This window comes from Fukomys damarensis, unplaced genomic scaffold, assembly GCF_012274545.1.
Source record: "Fukomys damarensis isolate Sample0158 unplaced genomic scaffold, DMR_v1.0_HiC HiC_scaffold_24, whole genome shotgun sequence".
Taxonomy (NCBI): Eukaryota; Metazoa; Chordata; class Mammalia; order Rodentia; family Bathyergidae; genus Fukomys; species Fukomys damarensis.
In genome coordinates this window covers 31,870,571-31,896,620 of record NW_022900936.1, presented here as the reverse complement: position 1 = coordinate 31,896,620, position 26,050 = coordinate 31,870,571, and the positions used below count along the sequence as shown (strand labels likewise).

The 26,050-nt window shown below is 33.1% G+C and overlaps 1 protein-coding gene across 1 annotated transcript in view; it reads left to right on the top strand.

Moving 5' to 3' along the window:
• Gbe1 (1,4-alpha-glucan branching enzyme 1) overlaps positions 1-26,050 on the top strand; it is a 267,726-nt gene that overhangs the window by 67,386 nt on the left and 174,290 nt on the right. Inside the window, exon 3 of the mRNA XM_010602875.3 lies at positions 10,127-10,242. Coding sequence (XP_010601177.1) covers positions 10,127-10,242 — 116 coding nt within the window. The remainder of the gene's footprint in view (positions 1-10,126; positions 10,243-26,050) is intronic.

Below are 26,050 nucleotides of genomic sequence, written 5' to 3'. Positions count from 1 at the left end.
GGCCAAATTTTGTCCCACAAAACAAAAAAAAAAAAAAAAAAAAAAAAAAACCCAAAAACCCCAAAATGAAAAAACAGTTGAACAGAGAGATATGCCTCCTCAACTTGGACTGGTTTCTGTGGAGGTGCTTAAGAAAGAAGATTGTCTTTTAGGATATAGAGGAGACCTCCTGTATACGAATCCATGCTGCAATCGAAGTCAGAAGTGGATTAAACTCTGTGAAACAGCATGATACAGCATGAAACAATGAATTATAGTATATGGTATCTCTAAAGTCAACCCTCTTGCTGTGCTTTAAATGCTTGTGGACAGGGAGAGATAAGAGTATGGTGTACTGGACAGTGAGTCAACATACTTCAGAGCCAGTCTTAGCCCTTGGGATGTTTGTGGCTGCCTCTGATCAATAATAGTAACATTGCTTTAGCATTTCTATTCCATTTCTTTTGCTTCTAGCTTGTTCTTTGATATAGTCTTTCTAAGCAAATAATTTTAACCATTAATTTTTTTCTGCCTTACAGCTGCTGGAAGATTACAATGTAAAATGCTTGTCAGATTCAGATAAAAAACAAACTGGTATTTTAGGCAGTTTGGGCTGCTATAACAAAGTACCAAGGATAAGTGGCTTATGAGCAAAATAAAAAACAAACAAACAACAAAACCACAAAACTAAACAACAACAAAAAACAAACCAAAACAAACCTCAGTGTTTTAAAGGATGGCAGCCTGAGATCCTGATGCTAGTATGCTTGGTATCTGGTGAAGGCCCTTTTCTTCCAGACTGTTGATCTCTCCTTGTTTCCTCTTATAGTGGAGATTGAGAAAGTCTCCAATGTCTTTATATAGCACTAATTCCATTTATGAGGGCTCTACCGTTTTGGCCTAATCACCTTACAGAAAGTCCCATTTTTTAATACCATCACTTTGTCAGGAGCTAGAATTTAATGTTTGAATTTTGGAGGGGCATGGACATTCAATTCATAATTAAAATGTCTCAGAGATCGATTTTGTAGTGTAAATGAAGCAGAAATAAATGTTATTCGTAACATGAAATTATATTCACTTTTGGTCAAATGTAGATGGCAAACCTTGTTGGAATAAGTTTCTAGACTCAGTTGTCATTATAGAATTTAATATACTCTTGCAATAGTTCAGCTAAACTAAAAATAGATTATTTCAGTAAAATTAAATGCTTATTTTCAAGGATATTTTGGTTTTTGTTTTTTTGTTTTTTTGTTTTTGGTACTGGGGATTGAACTCAGGTCTTTGAGCTTGCAAGGCAGGCCACCGAACCGATCCGATGAGCTAAATCCCCGGCCCTTCAGGGATATTTTGAACACCTACAGATATCATACACTGGAACACTTTGCATATGTGTGTACTTAATTATTTTGTAGTATTAGGGATTGAATCCAGGTCCTTCTCACTAAGCTACATCCCCAAGCTCTTTTAAAAAGTATTTCATTGTGAGACGGGGTCTCACTACGTCACAGAAGTTGCCCAGGCTGGGCTTGAACTTGAGATCCTTTTGCTTCACTCTCCCAGAGTGCTAGGATTACAGGCATGTACCACTTTTTTTTACTTGGCTGATAAATAAAAAGATAAAACTGTATATATTAATGGATAACATGTAACATTTTGATACATATGTAATGTGTAGTGTTCAACCCAAAATGCATAGTGTTATATCATTTTTCTTAAACATATTTATGTGAAAACATTGAAAATCCTTTCCTATAGCCCTTTGCAATGTATGGAGCATTATTATGTATAGTTACCCTTCTGGGTTACATAGCACATCAGAGCTTCTCACTCGTTTATATGACTTAGTAGCCACTGATGGGCCTCTGTCCCTCCTTCTCTCCTCCCCACCCCTGACCTCTGGGAACCACGATTCTACTAGCACCTTTTAAGAACTGAGTTCTGTGTGCTGGGCTCAGAGAGGGAGGTAGGAGGTGATGAGGAGGCCCAGTCACAGAGTGACACTGCAAGCAGAGCAGCTCTGCTTTTACATAATTTTATATAGTTTCTTTGTTGGAGTTCTCCATAAAATCTATCTTGAGATAATCGAATGTTTCACCTGCAGAAAGTAAACAGGCTGGTGAATAAGAAAATGGTTTGATTGCCGCTAAATTAAGTAAGCGTCAGAGTAAGCCACATTATTAATTTCATTCAATAAAATGAAGTATTAATGAAAAACATTTAAGAGAAAATATAATACCTTCCACTCAATTTCTCTCAAATAACCAGAGTTAAAGAGAATAATGAGTTACCATTTTAGCCTGTTTTGAAAAGAAATGAAAACACTGTGTTTCAAAAGCTATCAGTTGCAGCTAGAACAATAATGAGTCAACATCTCATGTTCTTTCTGCATTTGATCCACAAAACAGAAAATGATTTGAATGCCTATTTTGTAAATTCTCCCAAAGACTGTACATAATAAGTATTAATCTAGATGCATAGAAGTTAATTTATCCACACAATGGATCCTTAGGACATTAGGGCTTAATTCTCATAGTGAAACCTGGTTGAGCAAGGCATGCATGCCCTGTTATTAAAGCTATATCTCGATGTTGATGAGGTTATGGGTGGTTGAGTATTCTCATATTTTGCTGGTGCATGAATCGAAACTACCTATTCAGAAAATAGCTTGTTAATCTGTAGTTAGAATCATAAATATATTAAACTCTTATATCCTCTGCCTGATTGCTGCACCTTTTCTTAATTGATAGCAGGGAAAGAGATTTAGGCAAATGCATGTTCCTAGAGGTCTCATAATGTAATTTTTTTTTCAGATTTTATAATGGGTATTTCGTAATCTGTGGAAAAGAAAGTTTCTGTCTCTGAACTGCAGCAGCTGTATATATTTTGCCAATCTTCACTTTTTTTGTGTCATGAACATTTTTTCTGTGAAAGTATTTTCTAGCAAATTTTATCATTAAGACTTTTTAAAGTATCTCCTACTATCAGATTTTTGTATCACATGTACTATATCATACTTAAGAAAATTAATAGTATCTTTATATTCAGCTAGATTTAGATTTCCCTAGTATACCACTTTTAATATGCAGCTAGGTGCAATTATTTTAGTTTGTTTCTCTTTTATGTGATTTTTCTTTTATTATTTTTCCGCTTTTTGACTTGTTAAATTTTTTATTATATGGATTATTTACCTAGTTCTATCATCAAAATATAATAGGATACAGTCTTGTGTTCTCCTTTCCCATATACTTAATTATTTATATTTAGTTTTTGACTTGTATTTTAATACTTTTTGAAACTAAAAGCAACTAGATATATTTATTGCTCTCTTTTTCACATAGATTATCATAATATAAACATTATTCCTATAATAAAGAAACATAGCTAATTTCATTTAAAGTCACATGTTTTTGTTCATGGAGCTCTTTTTTCCATATATGTTTTAAATAGTAGCAAATGAAACTAGATTATTTGATTTATATTCTAATTTACAGAAAGCTATGTATTACAAAGTTGAGCACAATGGTTCTTTAAATAAAGAGGTATTACTTCTCATTGGTTCTGAATTCATGGCATTCTGACGTTCTCTAGGGATGTTTCTTGAAGAGCACACTTAATCCCGACTGATATGCTATAAATGAATTTCCCGTAAGACTTAATGCTGCGAGTCTTAATGTCATTCCCAGGGTAACAGCTACAGCAGAATTTGAAGAAGGTTGACTTGCTATGCTCAAATGAGAGGAACAATTATCTGGAAGGGAAAGGAGAAGGAAATCAAGAAATACTGGAGTATATGTGAGAAAAGACTGCTGTCCTCCACCTTCCAAACACTGTGTGGTAACCATAACAAGGGTTAGGAAAATTCTATAGGAACTCTGATCCTGTATCCTTCCTTGATATTATTAAGTCCTCTAGCTTCCATCTTTATAAATTTATTATAATGATTCATAAATCCTTCATGATACAAATCTTGAAATAATTACTTATGAGGAGTCTGCTTCAAAGAGTTGATATTCCTAGTATTTAACAACTGTTAAGGCCTACAGGATAATCCACCAAGATGGGATTGGAGTGTGTTATGGTTTTTGAAGCTTTGTGAATGGATATTGAGTTATAGGGATCCTACAGCTGACTTGGTGTTGGGAAATGAGGCCTGGTCAGAAAAGGCAGATCAGTCAGCACACGACCTGGGAGGATGTACCCGCTTCTCCTTTTTTAGCTCTCTGCTTATGGCTGCCTGGAGGTAAGCATATTTCTTACATGCAGGCCCTCTCCGTCATTCCTTCTTGCCCTGGCACTTGCCTACTATAGACTAAAACGGTGAGGCTTTCTCTCGTTTAGATTGTGGGTATTGGGTCTTGTGAGAAAGTAAGACTGACATCTACCACTTGGCCCAGTACTGGCTTTATGTAAGCCCCAGGTGCTGCCTTGTACAGATGCTTTGCCTCACTTTTTGAAGAGGCCTGGGTGTGGCCCAGGCCACATTGACATCTTTCTGAAATGTGGAAGACTTTCCATACTGGCAAGATTTTTCATTTTATTGAGGGTCTGGGATTAAATTTAGGGCCTTGCACACATTAGACAAGTTCTCTACCACTGAACCACATCCCCAGCCATTAAGTTGAAACCATTTCAACTATGTATGAAGAAAATTTACATGTAAAGTGAATGAAAGAGTTTGGGAATATCTGAAGGCGAAGGCGGCTGACATTTAAGGAATTTATGTGAGGATGATTACATTAGAAAAAGAAAGGTTGTTGAGTATGAGATAAACACAGAGTTTGTGTGCCTGATGCAGTGACCTTAGTTAATGTTTGATCCCCTCTGCTGAGTATGTGTTTGCAGTTTGTATTAAACTGCAACACATCATTTCTTTTCCATATCGCGATTTAAATTTTCTCTTCTGCTTTTGATTCTATGAATAAATAGAATCTTTTGCATTTTCAAATATGTTGATGAATTTAAGCCTGTTAATGATAAAATACCTATTAAACTGTTTGCTTTGGGAATGTGCATGTTCTGCATTGATAAACATCAAATGTCTGCTGAAACATTACAATAAAATAATTTGTGCATGTGAGAAATGTGTCTTTAAAATTTTATCCTAACAACAAGCACATATTAGTTTGAGTTACCTAATCTTGAATCTAACAGTGTCTGATTTAACATCCTTCAAATTTTTATTCATTTTTGTGATCTGTGGCCTATACTTCTTAATTGTACAACCTTTTGGTGAGAATATTATTAAATTATTACACTAGTAACTATATACTCAGATTGTTTTACTTATTTAATATATTTTGTCTGTTCATATTCAAATTCTGAATTATAGTTTCCTTATATTAATACATTTAAATTTCTTATTCTCTCAGATCTGTTCTATATTCTCTATTTTTCTGGTCATATTCTGGGCTTTGCACCCTTAAACCTAATCTGAAATTGCATATAACAATTGTTTTAAAAGATTATTAGTGGTGGCTGGGGATTTAGCTCAGTGGTTCCACTCCCTGCCTCACAAGCACAGGGACTCAAGTTCGATCCCTGGTACCAAAACAAAACAAAACAAAAAACAAACCCAAAACCCAAAACAAACAAACAAATAAAACAAAAAACCAAAAAGCATTAAAGATATTTTCTATTTCAGAATTTCTTTAACTTGTTAATTTAGGGTATTATTTGATATTCTTTAAGTTCAGTTTAATCTGGAAAGTCATGACAAACCTCTAAATAGAGAACACCAGCATACAACAATGAACCAGTTTTACCTGGACAGTTATTTTCTAAAGTGTATTCTGGAGGACAGCATTCTCAACAACACTGGCGTGTGTGTTATAATTTCAGACAGTTGGAGTCCTCAGATCTTAAATCTTTGGGAGTGAGGTCTAGATTTACCAAACCCAAGTGATTCTGGTGTGAGTTAAACTGTAAGAACCACTTAAACAGAAAGCATTTGTATGTAGCCACATACTTGGTAAAGAAGCAAGTGATTGTCATATATGATGAGGAGTTAAATTTAGTTGTATACTCAGGCCTACATATCAATAGAAATTATACAAAGCATTTAGTTGGATTAATTTTATTTTGTATACTCAGGATGAAAATCATACAGAATTAAAATGAAAAATTTTGGACAGTCTGGTTTAAATGTATATTGTTTAGGTATACTCTTAGAATTATCTTAGAATATCTTAGAATTATTTACTATTATTATTTTAATTTGTATTCAGTTGTAGTTTATAAGATGTTCATTTCTGTCAACCTTTATTTTGTCTTCTGTAGTTTTCTAAATCAAATTTTATTTAAAAACAAAATCAGTGTTATTCAGTATTTTCAATGATTTGATGTTTAATTTTGTATATTTATTTTTAATTATAGACTTCATAATTGTTTCTTATAATCATATCTAGATACATGTTAGTGGTAGTTTTTCTTCCTCCTCTTTTCCCTTCTATTTTTTTTCAATGCTGATGCTTGAACCCAGGGTCTTATACATGCTAGTGAAGTGGTCTATCACTGAGCTATAGCCCCAGATCCTCTTCTTTTTTAGCTATGCATTTCATGTTAATTTCATGGGAACAGGTCCAAATGATCCAAATCCAATGATTTTTAAAAATTATTTTATTTCTGGGTCACCACCGTTTTTTAAGTAATACTTGGGTTTGAGTTTGGGGACATTGCACTGAGCTACACCCCCAGCATTTCCCCTGTCCTCCATTTAAGTTTTCTTTTTCTTTTTTTATTAAATTTTGTGACAGGATTTGGTTAAGTCATTAATTTGCCCAGCTGGGCTCCACACTGTGATACTCCTGCCTCGGCCTCCAGATTGCTGGCTGAGATTATAGCAATGTGCCATCACATCAGGATTGTTTCTGGGCAAATAATTTGAGATATGTGTACTTTATATAGAAAATCTCATAAGATACTTTGATAAATCCATATTAGGGAGAAACTGGATTTATTAAAAAAAGAATATGTCTATGCCCATATTATGGTAGAAATGGTTATCTCAGTTGTTGCCTATGAAGAAACATTATTTAGTAAAGGAAAGAGAAGGGAAACTTCAGGGTTGATGAATGATTGGAGAAACAGTCAAGGAAATTGAAGATAGATTGTCATGATGGTGATGCTGAGGAGAGATTTATGTAGATTTATGCAGAAATCTTAAGTACTTTCATATGTGTATGCCTGCATAACTTCTCCTTGTCCATATGTAGTCTTTGGCGTGTTTTACGTTGCCTGTGATTGTTGGTGAAGTGGTTTTCTTTTGGGGCACATGTGAAGATGTTCTAAGTCTTGCTTTGAAGGTTGGTCTGGGCAAGAAAAATGCACCTGTAGTGATCTGAGTTTCCCTGCGGATTCGGGTGTTAAGCAAAATGAAGTACTCAACATGACAAAAAGTAGATTTTTTTTCCCCAAAATGTAGAATTATGAATAAACTATGTGTGTTCTCACAGTTGTAGATCATTAAAATAATTATAAAAGAAAATGTGATATATTAAAGTATTTGTATTCAAATAATACTATTTATAAAATAGATCTTACAACTCAAGTGATGGCAAACTAAGGCACTATTGCATCTGATACTAAAAAATATTTTCACAGTTCTGAGAATAGCTCCTTTCAATAGATCTGCATATATAGATTTCACATAATTTTGAAGTTTCTCTTTTAAAGTAACAGTCTTATGTATAGTTGCATTTTAATGGCTACTCCACAGTTTATTATTCTCTTTTGGTTTACTGTTAATTTAGTATTTTCTTGATGAAATATGACTCATTTTGAATACTAATATCAGTTTACCTTTGAACAGGGTTTACAGTAAACACAAATTGCATATTTAATGAATAAATGACCTAGTGGACTGGACAGTTTAGTTTTTGACGTAAACAGGAAATGATCTGCTGCTTGTCTTCAGTTTATAAATTATCTGAAGTGTTTTTCTTGAACAGAAATTCAGTAAATGTCTGCATCGTTACAGTATACCCAGATATTTAGATTTCAAACTTTTCCCACCTTGAACTGTGGATTAAACTTTGTTTTGGTAAAGGTTGTTACCCCCTACATATCTGAAAATTTCAATGAAAGGGCATATAATAACACTGATTCTGTTGGCCTGCCCCTAAATGTAAACTGCTTTTAGATATTTTCAGGTTATCTTCAGGATGGAGAACAGAGAAACTTTTAGTATTTTTATTTGAATATCATTTTTTGCTCCTGGGTTACCTGTATTGTTTAGATTGGCTAAGAGTGAAGTTCTTCTGAGCTCATGGGGTAGAAGACAGTTGGAAGGGAGGACAACAGGCTGAGTTTCCTTATGCTTTTATATTGCCTTGGTTGAAAATTTTATATTTGTCAGCAATACAGTGTATATGGCAGACTGCTTAATTTTTTTACAGTGAATTATTTTAGGCATAAGCAAATGGGGAATAATGTAATAAGCACCTGTGTGTATACCACCCACTGTGCAGAACATATTATTGATAATTACTGAAGCTTCATGTATTCTCTTTCTTTTTCCCAGAGTGAATCACTATAGTTTGATATTTCTGTGTTAGTATTTTTATTACATACATGTTTTTATAGGTGTTACTTTTTGTATTTTATGACCTTGATATAAATGATACTCCTCTGTACTCCTTTAAAAGTTTTACTTTTTGGATATATATATATATATAGATATATCTATATATAGATATATCTATATATCATATATTCACTCTAATCCTTTCTCTTTATACTGTTGTATAGCATTCCACCATTTACTTACCACAATGTAATGACATACTCATCTTGTGAATAATAAAATTTTGATTGCCTACGGCTTTTGTGTACTGCGAAGAATTCTTCAGTGAACACTTCTGACTGTTTTCTAATGTACATTTATGATAACTTTTCTAGAATTGACAGTGATAATAAAATTATTACACTCTAGGGTTAACAGAACTTCAACTTTGGTATATAATGCCAAAAATTTTTAATAATTTTACCCTCAGCAGCCTTGTTGTTTTTATATCCTTCCTGACTACTTAATACTTTGAAATTTTAAATTATTGCCTGTTTGATGTGTGAAAAATGATATCTGATTTTTGTTTGAATTTGTGATTCCATGATTATCCTTACACGTGTTTATTGGCTTTTCAAGTGTCATCCTCTGAGTATATTCTTTGCCTATTTTTTATCAGTTTCATTATGTTTGTTGACTTACAATGTTCTTCATACATTTTGTATGCTATTTTTTTCTTACAATATACCACCTGGTTTGTAGATTTTTCTTGTTATTCTATTTCTGAAGATAAGTTTATAGTTTTAGTGGTCAAATTGACTAGTCCTTTCTAATTTGTGTAGGACTTTTTGGAATGTTATTTTTAAAAGTCCTTGTTCTTTTTTCAAACTTAGCTACACTTTCTGCTAGATTTCCCAGGATGGAAACTAATATTCCAGTAATACTTATTAAATAACGTGTCTTTTATTGAGTGATTTTTTTTGTATCACCTCTACTATATGTTGTTTCCATGTGTATATGAGTTTACTATTGTTCCTTTTGACTTTATTCCTAGGTTTGCAATATAGATTTCTTTTATCGCATAAAGTTAATACAACTTTTTTCCTTCATTAGTGGAGGCATTTCTTTAAGGTTTCAGCTGAGCTCTGTCCCATTCTTATGAATTAGGTACATATTATATGATTTTAATTGTTACTCATCATTTCTTCTTCCATGGTATGTGTTTTATAATTATTTTTGTTCATGTCTTTGTTGATGGTATTTTTTTAAAGAACTTATTACTTTTTCATTCTATTTATTGATAGCCATATTAATTGAAATGACAATTTAAAATGTTACAATATGTGTTCAATTTTAGGATTTTTTTCTTTTTGTAGTGCTAGAGATCCAACCCAGGGTCTAAAGCATGCTATTCAATCACTACCATTGAGCTACATACATCTCAAATCCAAGATACATCTCTTATGTTTAGAACAGGCTGCTTTTTCTAAATACCTAGTAAAATCTTTCGATTATGAAGTTAGAAAACAATATTTTAAGGCAATTTGATTTTGTATAAATAAGCAATATATTGTGCTTTATTTGGAACATATTAAATATTAGTCCTGCCTAGCTATTGTTAACTGATCTTCTTTGCTTTTTTAGGTGGCTGGAACCCATTTTCATACCCTTATAAAAAACTGGATTATGGAAAATGGGAGTTGTATATCCCTCCAAAACAGAATAAATTTGTAGTGGTACCACATGGATCCAAATTAAAGGTATTTTTAATCCCTTCTATTTTCATGAACTTATTTTGTTTTTATCCTGTTGTAAAGTTTAACTTAAAATATTAGAATATCTAATGTATCTTAGTGATGAGAGAAACAGTATAAATGTCTGAATAGATACTGAGTGTGCATCAGAAAATTTAAATGCTTTACATTTGAAGTGTTTAACTGTAAGGTAACAAACTTTATTGTATACTGAGGTGTTCAGAAGCTTTTTATAAGAAATGATATATAAAAAGTAATCCCAAATTTGACCTTGGAAAACAGAAAGTTTTATATAAAATGAAACCTATCTTAAAATCATCAACTATAGAAAGGATTTTTACCTGTAAAGAGTCTCGAGAAAACTGATGTTAAAATGAACCACATCAAGTGTGAGAATAGATGCTGTGTCGGTTATCTCTCTGCATTTTGGGGATGTGAATTTTCTGTTTCTTTCCTCTTCTGTCCTCTGAGTGTGATCATCTCTTCTTTCCTCTTCTGTCCTCTGAGTGTGATCATCTCCTGTGCTAAGCCCACCTGTGTTGTCTCAGCACCCTCCACATTCCCCGTCCTCTGCCTGACCGTATGGCTCAGCCCCCATGAGCTGTGGAGAGAACACACCTGGCCTCTCTTAGTGAGAGATGGTTGGCCCAGAGGTTCCAAAGTCTAGATTATAGATTTAAGAACCCTGGTTACATAGGAAGCTCTCTACCGCCTTCATCTTTACTTTATTTGATCCTGTGTACATATACTTATATATAATATTTTGTGTCCCTGTATCTTTTTCCCTTCCTTAGACAATTATGATGACTTCTGTGACTAAATTACTTTCATGAGCATTTTACATGTCAATATTAATCTGATTACTTAAAATATATTTAAAATACAAATGCATGTGTGTTTTGCAGCTTTAAATTTTTTTACAAAAAATAAAATAATAAAATTATTTAAAAATTGCTATACATAGTTACAAGAAAATCATAGTGCATGGAATAAGGAGACACTTTAACATGAAGTGGCAGCCAAAGTTCTTTTTAATCTGTAGTACATTAGAGAGAAAGTAACTACAGTATGAACAATAAGAGGGCTTTAAATTTAATATAAATAATCCCTTTTCCATATCTATATAAGCTCCACAAGAGCAAGGCCTTTGCTTTTCTGTTTGCTGTTACTGTGTATTTTGAATTCAAAGAATGAAGCCTCACAGAAAATATACTCAAGAAGTGTTTATTGAATGTTAAAGCCATTTTTTTTAGCCCATTTTTGTAGGAACCTATCAAATAACTTGATCCTTTTATAGTTTGTAAGTCCCAATTACATATAAATTGAGAATCAAGAAAATTCTTTTTTAATTAATGTTTTATTATTTTAATAACTGAATTTAGTATTTAAAAATGTTGGAGAATTTTTGCTGCCTTTTCCAATTAAAAATTTTCATCAGCTCTGACAGTTTACTTTTAAATAAATGTTGTATAAATTAATTTCACTGTTTTTCTACAAGTGGCAATTATATTCATGTTGGGCATCTCTAATCCAAAAATATGACATTCATAGTACTCTAAAATTGAAGCTTTTCAAGGGCTGGCATGATGGCCCAAGTGGAAAATTCAGCACCATGAATTTGTTTAATTTATAAATTATTTAAAATATTGTATAAATTATTTTTATATGTTTGTTTATGAAATATGAAATAATTTTATTGTATATGGATTTTAGACCCTGACCCAAATATAATTCATTATTTATATGCAAATATTCCAAAATCTTAAATGTTTATGGATCTATGGAATTCAGATAAAAAATACTCACTCTACCAGGAATAAATGATAATTGATATATACTTGGAATTATATTAGACATATGCTTCTCCAGTCTGACTGACATCTTTTACAATTGTTTAAAACCATACTATATACTATATTATGGTTCCTTTCAAACTTAGTTTTAATGAAATTATGGAATGATTTTACATTCTCACCTGCCTTTAGAAGTACATGTTTAATAGTAAAAAAACATTGAATCAACGTCAGGTAAACTGCTCTGTGTTATTTCTTCATTATTGTTCTAAAAATTTAGGTGGAGATGATTAACTGAAAATTTAGATCACAAGTACTATTTAGACTCTTTCAAATGTTAGGGAAACATTTAGATGCTATTGAAATATGTATTAATACAGTGATATAAGTATTTATTTGTTTATGGAAAGTGATTATCACATTTTCTGTGGTGGAGTGATTAAATTTGCTATAAAAATCACTATGTTGAAGGCTTTGGACTTCATTCTGAAGTTGTCTATCGGTTGTTAATTGTGGTAATTAAAAAAAATCTTTCTTTAAATCGAACTTGAGAATTTATTTCAGTCTACAAGGGACTGACCTTTATATCTCATTTGAGGATGTGTCCTTATGAATTATCTAGTAACTATTAATAAAAATAAACCATTATCTACTGTTGAAAAATAGCTCATTGCCCTGTGAAATACCTGATATTTTCAATTGAATACTGAAAAAAATTATTTAATTGCTCATATTGTCCCATAAATGTCTCCATTTTAATTAAATGAGTCTTCCAAACAAATTATTAAAAATAACATCATAAAGTAGAATTGAACATACAAGGCTGTAACAATATAGGAAAGAGTGCTACTTTCCTGAGGACAGTTAGACGTATTATTCATGTCTTTAACACTGTTTTAACACTTTTAACACTGTTTTACTTTGAATATATAGCCAAACCAATTTACTTAAAGATTTTTATTCATTTTTTTCCTGAATAAAAATATATACTTATAATAACATTATATTTCAAAAACTACTTTTCTGAAGTTGTTTTATAGCATTTTATTGCAGTTTTTAAGAGTCTTCTTTGTGTCAGGCATTGTTTTGATTTGTGATGCTTGTACTGCCTTGTGATATATATGTATGTGATGGTGTGTGTGTATGTGTGTGGTTGTGTGTGTGTGTAGGTGTGTATTTTAAACATAAAGTGCTATTGAAATAAAAAAAGAGTGAGTAGTTGTTTTTCATTTTTTATGGTAACAGAGACATTTAGAGGTATTTGACATTTAGTCATGCTCGGTAATATGTTAGAAGTTGACCAGAGAAATAGAGTGAAGAAAGGAACTCTAAACTGAGAGTGCTGCTTGATTAAAAGTGTATATTGATCAAGGTCCCAACAGGAAGCAAATGGCATGCTCAAAATAGGATAGATTGAATAGGTATTATTTTCACAGTGGAATGTATAGGAGAAACCCCGAGAGTTCAAAGGAGGGTAGAGTTGGAAGACATTCAAATTTTAACCCTGACTAAGCCACAGGAAGCAAGCGATCAATAACTAGAAGTGCAGAGGGAGAGAGTGGGCCATCTTGAGAGGAGCACTGAGCTTTGAATGAGAATCTCAGGTAGTTCATGGTAACCTGGCAGCAAAAGAGCCAGAGGAATGAAAGAAACAGTTTCTTAGTTTTAACATTCTTCTTTCTGTGACCTCTTTTTGGGAAAAACTCGGTGAGAAACTGGAGTTTTGGGAAAGATAGTTCACATTCCCCCTCACCCCAGCAGAGAGCTGGGTGAACATTGGGCAAATTGTTAAAAGTTCCTTTTCTTGTTCCTCTTTACGCTTCTTTTCTCATTCCAATTAATACCCAAATGAATATCAGTGACAGAATCCTCTCCTTTTTGGTTTTCTGATGTTTGTGTATTTGAACTTCTCCTTTCCAATCAGACAAAAACATAGATTTTAAAACTCTGTAACATTTCCAAAGGCTTATGTCTTCCTTACTTCAGGCTGCTATAGCAAAATACCGTAGATAGAATGGGTGTCTTAAATAACAGAAATTTATATTTTCACTGTCTGGGAAGTTAGATGCCCTAGATGATTGTCATTATGATTGTCTTCTTTATAATTTAGATCTAAAATGTGCCCCTATCCCCTGCATTCTCATGTGTGTGAAAGATGATTGTGTCATGGGAGCATTTTACTTGTGAGTAGTTTCATCTGTGGACGAGTCCAGTAATTGAACATGCTATCAGGATGTGGGGCATGATTGGACGTGAGGCATTGGGACCGTGTCCTGGAAGGGTATATTCTTACCCAGCCCTTGCTTTTGTTCTCTGCTTCATGACTGCTGTAGGTTGAGTAACTTTCCTCCACCCAACACCCTCTACCATGCCATCTCTGCCTTGGAGTGAGCTGACTCTGGACTGAATCTTCTGAAAACCATGAGCTAAAGTAAAATTCTTTAACTTGTGGGTGTCAGTATTGTGTCCCAGCAAAGGGAAAATGATTAAGACCAGTTCTTCGTTCTTTCAGATTAGTAGTCTTTCTGTTCTCGTATGATTGGGAGGGGGAAGGAGAGAGAAAAATTCAACTTCATGACTTCTTCTAAACCTGGTTAACCTTTGTTATGGTTTCGATCAAGAGTGTCCCCTAAAGGCCACCTGGGCTCATAGGACTTTTGGAGGGTGACTAAATCTTGGTGGCAATATAGCTGACTTGCTGTTAGGAGGTGGGTTCTGGTCCCATGATGCAGTTACTGGGGATGTGGCATGGTAGGGCATAACTCCCTCCCTAGGTCCTTCCTTCTCTGTCTGCTTCCTAGCTACTATGACTGTGATTTGAGCAGCTTTCTCTGCCCAGACCATTCCACCAAGCTTTTTCTGTGTTTAAACTGCTGAACAGGGACCAAAACTTTTGAATGGAGCAAAATAAACATCTCTTCTTTTAAGTTGTGTCTATCAGATATTTGACAAGGAAAGTAAGCAGGTCCCATCTCCGAATATCACATTAGGGGTTAGGGCTTTATAGAAATTTAGTCAGATACATTTTGTCCCGTGGCGCAGCAGTCCCTAACCTTTTCAGTGCCTGGGATTGCTTTCTTGAAAGCTTATTTATATTTACTTATGCAGGTTAGGGGAAAGGTTTTATTTTGAATTTACAGGCTTCTTGTCTTTACTACAAAACATTCTCTTCTGCAGGAGTACTGTGAACTTCTAGTGTCTCTTAGGACTTTGTGGTGTAGGGGACCAAATTGACTACCTGTGTTCAGTTTCTTCCTCTGCAAAATCACATTTTAGTTTTTGCCTTTCTGCTTAGTGCCTTATCCCTCTAACTTTGTTTCATCTTCCAAAATTATGTTTAAGTTTGTGGTTTCTTGTCTTCTTTTTTGTCCTCTGTCAATGCCTTTTGCATCCTTGCTATCACTTATTTCAGTGGGAGTTTGTGGGAAGAGGAAAGAAGCCTGGTCGGAACGGGGTCATTTTTAATTCAAACTTTAAAATAGCCTCTTTTGAATGAAAGAAGAAAAAAATATCTGTGGGTAGAAGACTGTTTTATGATATTGGTTTGAAATTTGGTCATTGCATTTTATAGTACACAATGTTTATAGGATTTTGGTCAAACTGATTATTACTTGCTTGTGATGTCTTTATATATTATTATATGTGATAAAGATTTTTTTCCTGACCTACGGAAAATCCTTTACTCAATTCATTTGTTACCTAGCTCAACTTAATCAACCTTTAAGACCCTAAAACATCTAATTTGTGGAAGAATGCATAGTTAAAATTAGATCCACTTTCCCTTACCACAGTGATGGTAATTCTTTGTGTTTGCAAAATACAATATGAATGTTAATGAACCTAAATAATGTACTAGGAAATGGTCTGTTCTCTGTAGATGAGAATAAAGGCTGGTTAATTGATCGTTTTTCTTTTTTTTTTTTTTTCTGAAGCTTCCTAGAATGTTGATAGGAAACACAAAATAAATATGTAAGTTTTTAAAGCAGTGTATTTGCCAGTGTGTAGTGTTTTTGCCTAGAGAAATGCACAAGAAAGTGGAAGTATTTCTTTCTATTTTGAATTTATTCCATATTAATATCTTTATTCAACTTTGGTCCTTTTGTTTCCTAATATGTTAGTAAACAAGTATTTAATTTTATATTTTCCACACTGAGAGCATTAAAGTGTTTCTCCTAGAAGAGTGTGAAGGAAGATAGCTGAAATGCTTTCTTGTGAATTACTAGTCTACCCCAAGAAAACTCCCCATGAACAGAGAAGTTTTTCAAACATTCTGTGAATAGGAGGGAGTCAGAGACTAAGTTTATATATTTATAGAAGTTTTGGAGAAAAAATTAAAATTAAGTAAATTGAAAATATACTTGTTTCTGTTTTTAATTTTGGGCGATTTACCTTTCTTTATTTTTGGCTAAATATTGGTGGAGCCAAGAAGAATCCAAAGAGAGAATGTGACAGAGAAAGGACATGGATGAGAAATAGATACATGGCAAAGTGAAAAAGAGAGTAATGGTCATAGGTTGAAAATTATGGGAAGTCTATGGGAACAAATACTTGGTCTTTAAGGAGTTGATGGATTTTTTTAATGAAAAGTGTCAAGGGTCAACTATGGAATAAAAAATTCAAAGACAACCTAGATTTTATAGTTATTAACTAATTATATATAGCACATAGTAGTCATTTTAACTTTCATTGACTTATAATGGTATCACATTTATAAGAAGATTAAATGAAATAGTAAATCCATTTCAGGAAATTTTACTGTGACAGTACATAAGACACATATTTGAGTCTTTTTTGCTTTTCCTAAATTTTTCATTCTTTAATTTAAAATATCCTAATAATTTCTTAATAATGACCAACTTGTTTTTTAACCTGTTTGCCTTCTTATTTTACTCAGGACTTTGACCCTTAAAGTCCTACATTTTCCTCACACATTTATGTTCTTTATTGTAAAACATATAAAAACAGTGAAGCGATCTCATTTTTGTTTGACAAAAATCAGCTACTCAAGCCAAGTGTTGTACTGCCTATGATACCAGCACTTTTGGAGGCTGAGGCACTAGAATTGTATGTTTTGTCCCAGCCTGGGCAACTTGGTGACATAATGAATGTTGTAACAAACAAAACAAAACAAAAAAATAGCCACTTAAGTAGTCTAGACTGCTCTCTCATTTTTAATATTTTCAAAATGTCTAGAATGAAAAGTATTTTTTCATGTTTGTTTACTTTTGTCATATCCTCCTTTTCTTCTCTATTGTGATTTAATGATAAAAAATAAAATAATACAAATGACTACACACAGGTAACCTAAATTCAGGGTGCATGAATGAAACAATGTGGTTCTTACTATTATGAGTCCTTTAGGTCCACATATCTACATCAGAATTTCACATACATTTGTAAGTTCAACTACATCATTGCCTGTAATATTGTCAATCTTTAGTAGTTATCATTCATAGCTGTGCCATAGATAAAATATATATATTGTACCTACCAACACAAACTTGCTATAAATCAGTGTTTTTGCAGGTTAACAGTAGTGTTTTCTTTTCTTACAGGACATCCTGTAGAATTCATTGTAGAAATAGCTGGAGATCTTATTTATTTCATATTTAGTATAGAATTAAAATTTTATTATATAAATCTAGATTAACTATTGTTTTTTCCCAGCATCTAAAACATGCTGAATGTTATGGCTTATGTCTCAGGGTCTCCTCAAAGCTTCATGTGCTTGTAGGTAGGACTTTTGGAAGGTGATTGGATAACAGGGTGTGACACTTTTGAGTGAATCTGTGTACCAACGAGGCAATAGATAAATGTGATGTTTGGAGGTGAAGCCTGGTCCAGTGGAGATGGCGCACTGCAGCTGTCTCCCTTCCTCCTCCCTTCATCTCTCTCTGCTTACTGTCTGCCATGCTCCTCTGGCACACTGCCCTGCCTTGAAGCCAGCTGAGTATGGTTTAAAATCTCTATAAACTCTGAGGCAAAATGAATCTTCCTTTCTTTAGTTGGTGGGTGTTGGGTATTGTGTCCCGAAGAAGAGGTTAGTAACTAAGGCACTACAGTTTTGACTTTACCTGTTGTTGAAAATCCTGTTGTCAATTTGAATATCATTCCTTTGCATGTAATTGACCTTTTTTTCCTGGTAGTTACTTGGATTTTATCTTTGATATTCTAAAAAGTTGACTACTGTTTATCCTACAAAGACTTTTATTTCTTACTGTTATCCTGAAATGGACGTATTTTACCTATTCTTCTTGGTTCTGTCCTCATTAAGACTTGAAAAATGTTCATGTTATTCTCTTGTTTTAAAGCCTTTATGATACCTCTCCCCACCTTCTCTCCCTGTTTGCTTATAGCTGAGGTTTTCAGATCATGTCACAAGAAGTTGACTTGGTCACAGTACAGATTTTTCAACAATTGAGTGAAAGTAAGGCAGACTGTTTTCCTGTTTGACTCTCATTTATGATTTCATCTAAATAAGGACTTACCTGTTTTAAAATAAATATGAACATTATCCCTTTTAATTGCATACCTCTTGGCTTGCAACATAAAAAGTTCTCCATACTCTGGCTGTGGGTTCCTTTCCAGCTTTGTCTTTTTTTTTTTTTTTTCCTCATTGAGTTTATTGGCACATTTAAATATACAGTACAGTTACATTCATCATTGGGATCTTGTATCTTTACATGACAGGTCTTAGTTCTCATTTTTCCCCTTGTTCCTGCCCTCCCTTCACCCCCTCTTCCCCTCCCCATTTACAAACACTTTATTTCCATTTTTTCATTTTCTCATATCTTTTTCCTTTCCCTATTGCCTTTCAATTTTTACAATCTATCTCTTGTTTGAAATTATGTAGTTTAATCTTCATATAACAGAATCTTTCCAATTGTCTGTTTGCTTATTGATTTCTACTTTAATTCTGTTGTAGCCTAAGAATGGATAATTTTATGACCTTTATTTAAAATATTTTAGTGTGTTTTATGGCTGAGAATGATATACATTTTGGCGGATGCTCCGCCTATACTTACAAGAATGTATATTCTCCTGTTATTAGAATAACTAGACTAGATATCCATCATATCTAATGAAATGAAGTTTTGAAAGCACTTATATCCTCACTGATTTTCTACATAAAGAATTTATCTAATCTGGTAAAAGAGCATTGTGGGGTTCACAGAGCACTTTTTTGTTTTTTGTCAAATTCTCATTGTTCTGTTGAGTATTTCTGTCAAGCCTTTTGATAGTCTCATTAAGCACACAATGTTAAAGATGATTATGTTCTCTTACACAATAGATACATTTATAATTATGGAATGCTCTTTAACCCTAAGAAATTTCCCTTTTTTGAAGTTTTCTTAGTTTAAATTAATACAGCTACTCATACTTTTTATTTTTATTACTGTCAGCTTGATACAACTTCTTTCATCCATTTACTTTTGAACTGCATATGTTTTGTATTCAAAGTGTAGTTCTTGAAGGTAGCATAGCATATACTTGAGTTTTGCTATTGACCCATTCCTAAAACCTGCCCTCCCTTTACCCCCTCCTCCCTACCCTATTTACAAAACCTTTATTTCCTTTTTTCCTCATTTTCTCATATTTTTCCTTTTCTCTTATTTCCTTTCCCCTACACTTCCCACTTCCCTTACACCTTTAGCCCTTTTCTTCCTATTACACATTGTCAATTTTAAGATTATGATATTATGTACAATTACAGTTTTTCACACCAGAGAAACTATTTGGTATTTACACATGTGTGGCTTGTTTATTTCACTTAAGAGTATAAGCTCTATATGCATCCATTTTCCTATGAATGACTCTAATTTCTCATTCTTTATGGCTGAGTAGTATTCCATTTTATAGAAAAACCACATTTTCTTTATCCAGTTTCCAACTGATAGGCAGATGGGCTCTTTCCATGTTTTAGCTATTGCAAACTGTGCTGCTATAAACAATGGGTTTGCATGTATCACTGTGGTATGATTCTTTAATCCTTTTGGAAAGATACCCAGCAGAGGGATGGCTGGGTCAAATGGAACTTCCAATCCTAGTTCTTTGAGATATCTCCATATTGGCTTCCATAGTGGTTACCACCAGTCTGTACTCCCACCAACAATGGAGAAAGGTTACTTTCTCCCTGCAACCTCGCCAACATTTGTTAATGGTTGATTTCCTGATAGCAGCCATTCTTTCTGGGTTGAGGTGGAATCTCATTGCTGTTTTCATTTCATCTCTCAAATGACCAGTGATGTGGGACATTTTGTCATATATTTACTTGCTGCTTTTACTTTGTCTGAGAAATATCTGTTCATTGCAGATGCCCATTTTTGAGTCGGGTCTTTATATTTGGGGGGGCTGGTTTTTTTGAGTTCTTTATATATTCTAGATAATAGTCCTTTGTTTGAGGAGCAGCTGGTAAAATTTATTTTCCACATTGTAGGTTGTCTCTTAGTTCAGTTGTTGGTTTCTTTTGTAGTGCAGAAGCTTTTTAATAAGATGAGATCCCAGTTATTGATTCTTTCTGCTAGTTCCCATGCTACTGAGGATTTGTTCATAAAGTCTTTTTCTATGCCAGTGTCTTCAAGAGTTCTGCCTAACTTTTCCAGAAAATTTAGTGTCTCTTTTTTAATAGTTAGATCTTTAATCCACTTGGATTTTAATTTAGTGCATGGTGAAAGATAAGGGTTTTAATCTTTGGCAGATTGAAATCCAGTTTTTCCAACACCATTTATTAAAGAGGCTATCTTTCCTCCACTGAGGATGGTTGGCTCCTCTGTCAAAGGTGAGGTAGCTGAGTATGTCTGGAGTTGTTTCTATATCTTCCAGTCTATTCCACTGATCCTCAGGTCTGTTTCTTTGCCAGTACCATGTGGTTTCTATCACAGTGACTTTGTAGTATATTTTCAAATTGGGAATTTTGCAGCTTTGTCTTTATCCTATATACAGTCCACACTGAATTACTCTTGATTTTGCATACACTACCCTGGTTATGTCTTAACACTGCCAAGAAAATATCCTTTTTTATTTGAAATGGCTTTCCTTTGTTTTAATAGTCTAATAGAGTCCTGGTATGTGATACAAAGCTAATGTGGCATATGTTTTTGAAGTTTTCCATCATCTCAAATTTCAGTTTCCCCTTACCTATTTCTCTTTACCTGCTAACCTTTCAGAGCCTGTTTTTTTCACTCTCTGTGACAAACATGTACTTTGCCTATGAAACAATTTATAACTATGCTTATAATTATCATTTAGTGTCACCTTTTAGTTAGAGAGCTTTTAAAGGCATAAACAGAATCTTAATTATTGTGTATTTTGGGGGCTTAGTGATATCTGATTTATCATAGCCACTCAATGCCTGTCTGCATGAAAGGAAAGGATGGCAACAAGTAGGCAAGTGCACATCACTGTCAGTTTTTTTTTGCACATTGTATTACACAGAAAGCAATCCCTATACTACCATTAATAGCTCACAGAAAGTAAAAGAAATTTTTAAAATTATGTCTGATAATATTAAATTCCTGGTAAGCATTTGAGAAGTATAGAATTGCTATTAATTGGAGGGCTTAACAGTAGGGTAGGTTAAAAAATTAAAAATAAGTATTGGTTTAGAAAAGCGTTTATTTTAATGAGGCCTCAGTATTTTCTCTGCTATTTATTTCTCAAAGATTCTTGTTAGTCACTGTTTGAGAACTCAATTCTTGAAAAGTTTGCTGTTCTCAGGGAGATTTTAAACACGTATTTTTATCTTTCCTCTTTCTATCGGAATGCTAACTAGTTAATAAATTATACAATTGGAATAATCATCCAACCCCTCAGAATCCTATATTATATTTTTAGTAAATTTTTAATATACTTAAAGTATATATTTCATTTATTATAAATAACAATATTTTTGTAAATAAGAATGTATAAATGTATGTAAGTTTGTGAATAAGGGCTTTACTTTGTAATTATTTCATATTAAAAAACAAGATCAATACATCCTTAAGACACTGTTTATAAATGGACCATACCTAGCTTATATACCTGAGAATTCAGAGGCAGATGGTAGGAGGCTACAAATTAGATTTACTTGGGATGTGCTGGAAGTGAGAATGTGTAAATCATTTACATTAGTATTGTGAGGAGAGAAAAGCTCTATATTGTGGGAAAATGTCACTCTGATCTCAAATTAATAATTAAATGTTATTCCTCACTGGTTGAAGTACACATAAGTCCTTTTTCAGACATTTTCCTCATTGAGACCTTTCTCAAACTTTGAAGAATATTCACTTTGACATGATGAAATAGAATTCTGGAATGCTCTGTTGTTTTATCTATGTGTATTTGTACTTTAGATACAATAAATCATGGTAAAAGATAAAAATAGTTCAGTTATCTCTTTTAAATATATAAATCAAATCTTATTAAAACTTTCTTATATTAAGACTGATTTCTGTGCATTGGAGTTTCTCATGGCAAAGCTTAGAGTGAGGAGCGGCTTATATTATTTAGTTTTATTTTCCGTTTTCATTTTCAACTAAAGCCCTGCAGAGAGTAGGAGGCTGTCAGTGAGCTATCAATGGTAGTATAGGGATTGCTTTCTGATGTCATTATGAATTAACAGCTAATGGGTAGCTTTCTTTGATAGCTCGTTTATAATTGACTACAGATAGATGAAAATCAAACACAAAGGGAACTCAATTTTATCATTAAATTTGACTTTGTGTAATGGATGATTTCTGGGCACCACAGCAGCCTTCCTAATTTGTCTGTGTATGATGAAAAAACTAATCATATACAGCTCAGGAAAGAAATAACATACGTTTTCCAAAAAGGTCACCTTCAGAGACAAGCACAAGGAAAGAGCTCCCACAAATCTGTTGATTTTTTTTCTCTTCTATGTTTTTTCATTTTCTGTTCCTTCTACTAAGTGTGTAGTTTGTAAAATAATTATTTAATAATTAAAAATGTGCAGTGAACAACCAGTCAGAATTTATAGCCTGAACTAGTCTATAATCAGATTTGTTCCTTGAAAACTCATCTTTTTGTCTCTATTTTATTCTTTAGTCCTGTCTTTTATAAAGATTTACAGAGCACTTACTGTTACCTTTACTGTTTTAAAAACTTTGGCACTACTAATATCTCTTTCACAAACACCTTATTATCATAAAATGAGGAAACATAGGCACAGAGAAATTATATAATTTGTTCAGTGTCACATAGGTTGTTGATGGTTGCTAGAGCTAGGTTTCAAACTTACAGAGGTTGTGTTCTTAATCCTTACACTTTGGTGTGATAATTTATTAGCTTAATTAAAATTTCTTCGACCTTTTGAAGACTACATTTTAAAATATTGCCTAATATAGCCTTTGGCTAAAATAATAAATCTTTGCAAATTAATATGTTTTTAGAATACGTATTTTCCTGCAGGAAAAGTGGAAATAACAGTAACAAACTTGAGAGAACATGGCAAAAGCAATCTGATATCTTTTGTTAAGAATATTCAATAGAATTTAGGAGTAGCGACAGGTACCTGTGATCCCAGTATTTTGAAGGCTGAGATAGAATCATTTGAGCTGAGCCTGGGCAACATAGGAAGACCCTGTCTCAAACAAAACAAAACCCAATCAAGAATATTCAGTACAACAGTGACTTATGATAAAGAATACCAGAAGAGACTGTAAATACAAACTGAGATGGCTTGATCCTAAGATATTGCTAGCCACTACAAATGTGTGTCTGTGATTGATTTATGCAGTTTTATAGCTCTGTATGCCGAGGGGCTTAAAAGGCAAAGGGCTTTAATTTTAAAATCTAGACTAGTTCCTAAACTTGTATGAAAATATTTTCATGTCTTATGTTTGTAGTAAGATATGACACTCTTATCTTTTATCTTGGGGATACTACAAAGACAGGAGTCAGAAAGGGAGAGCCCAGTGTCCAGGAATGTTGAGATAGGTACTTACGAAGTCATCAGTGTCATTGTAGAGTAAAAAAAGTAAGAGACTAAAGTAACTACAAAACAGATGAGGTGAGAAGCTGAAAGAAACCCAAATGTTTATAAAGCTGGTATGGCTAGATTGAGGATGGGTGAAGTTTGTAGAGAATGTGATTAAGAACATAAAATTAAGTGAACTAGGTGAGATGAATACTGGAGACCCACAATGTTGTTATATTTGGATTATAATGTTCTTTGCTGGTCCGTGAACACCCTGGGTTGACTGTACAAATTTTATAACTCTTCATTAAGGTTATTGCAGTGGATGTATATTTCTCTCTGTCATTGTATTAAGCAAGATACTGTTCATATTGCTTTGTCACAGACCAAAATGACAATGTCTTTGACAAGACAGTTGATTAGTTTCTCTCTAAAGTAGAAGTTCATGTTTGTATGACCTCTGTGGACATGTGTGTAAGAGCAGGTTTCTTACATTATATTGCTCTCCTGTCTTTTAGTGTTATACCCACATGGCAGACAGTGCTCACCATCTCTTTGTTTCACTAAGAAAGAAAAAACTGGCACCTAATCATTCCTTTTTATAGATGGAAGCTCATCATTTCTTTACATATCCTTTGGCCTTAGATCTCAGTCACAGTAGCCATCCTACTGCAAGAAATCTTAGGAAATATAGAAATGTAGTTTTAGCTTGGGAACAATTTATCCAGCTAACATTAAATGTGTTCTGTTTTAGTTAAAGAAAAAAAATAATTGATTTTTGAAATATAATACACTTATTGCTGTAGGCATTTAAAGGGAGCTTTTCAAGACAAAAAATTAAATTTGTGCTAGAAACTTTTTTTGCACTTCTCAGATCAACTGTTAATTATGTAGTCTTATTTGTTTCTGTGCTATAGAAATAACTCTTCTTACGAATTACCTCATTCTAAGTCAGAAAAAGTGAGTTCTTGTTATAATAAAATTTTTGTTTCAAAGATGTAGCACTCAAGGATATATGTAGTATTATTAATAATGTATAAATTATAATGGCAGACACAGATTGTAAAGTCCAATATTAAATAGAATGAAAGTAAAATCTTAAAGTGATCTGGAGCTCATTAGATGTTGTAATGCAATATGATTTTGCCACTTTTTAAGGATATCTAGATTATACTGGAATTCCAGAATCATATTTAATGAATTTTTATTTTGATAACTGTTTCTATGTAAAATAAGACTAGAACTTTAATGAAAAGGCTGCCTGTAAAATAGCAGTGTGGGACAGGAAAGTATACTGAGCAGAGATTTGTAACTGACAGCAGCCTTGCTCTAACCTGGTTTTCTTGAATAGCAAAATCAAGAATGTAACTCAGTTGCCTCTAAACCAGAATTCATAGGTTAGCTGTATGTGTACATTTGTGATACCCATCATTTGGGGCTCTAGAAGAACATTTTTCCCTTCCAAATAAAACTAAGTTAAGTCTTGAGTCTAATCTTTTCTTTATGATTAGTGACAGGTGGTATTTTATACACATATTTAATACTTCATATTTTTCTTTGAATAACTACAGTAGGAACAACGAATAAGGAGGAATGTGTATGTCAACATTTATCTATTTTACAGTAATTCATGAAAAGAATTTTTAAATATTTTACATAGTATTATAAATGCTTTAGAAAGACTACTATTAATAAATAGGTAAGTTGGCTAAATAGTTTTATAAGAGGGACAAAGGGATTTATTAGGCAGATGTTTAAAAGGACACACTCAAAGAAATAGAATGCTGGCCCTCAAGAGATGAAAGTGTGCTACAGTTTGGGGTTGGGAATGTTTATGTATTTTTGGTGGTAGAAATCTGTGGAGTCTGTGAAATTTGGTCTGCGGAAAGATAATGACCCATTTTACAGATGAAAGATATGAGCTTCACCATATTTTGTTATTGATGGATAATATGTTTTGCCTAAAAAATCTCTGAACTCTCTTGTTCTGTTCCTGTAAGTTCAAATTCCTGCCCTTTCCTTTATAAACAAAGCCAATTTATAGACCTAAAGTATCTTTAAGGGGTTTTGACTTCTTTTTTTTTTTTTTTTTTTTTTTTTTTTT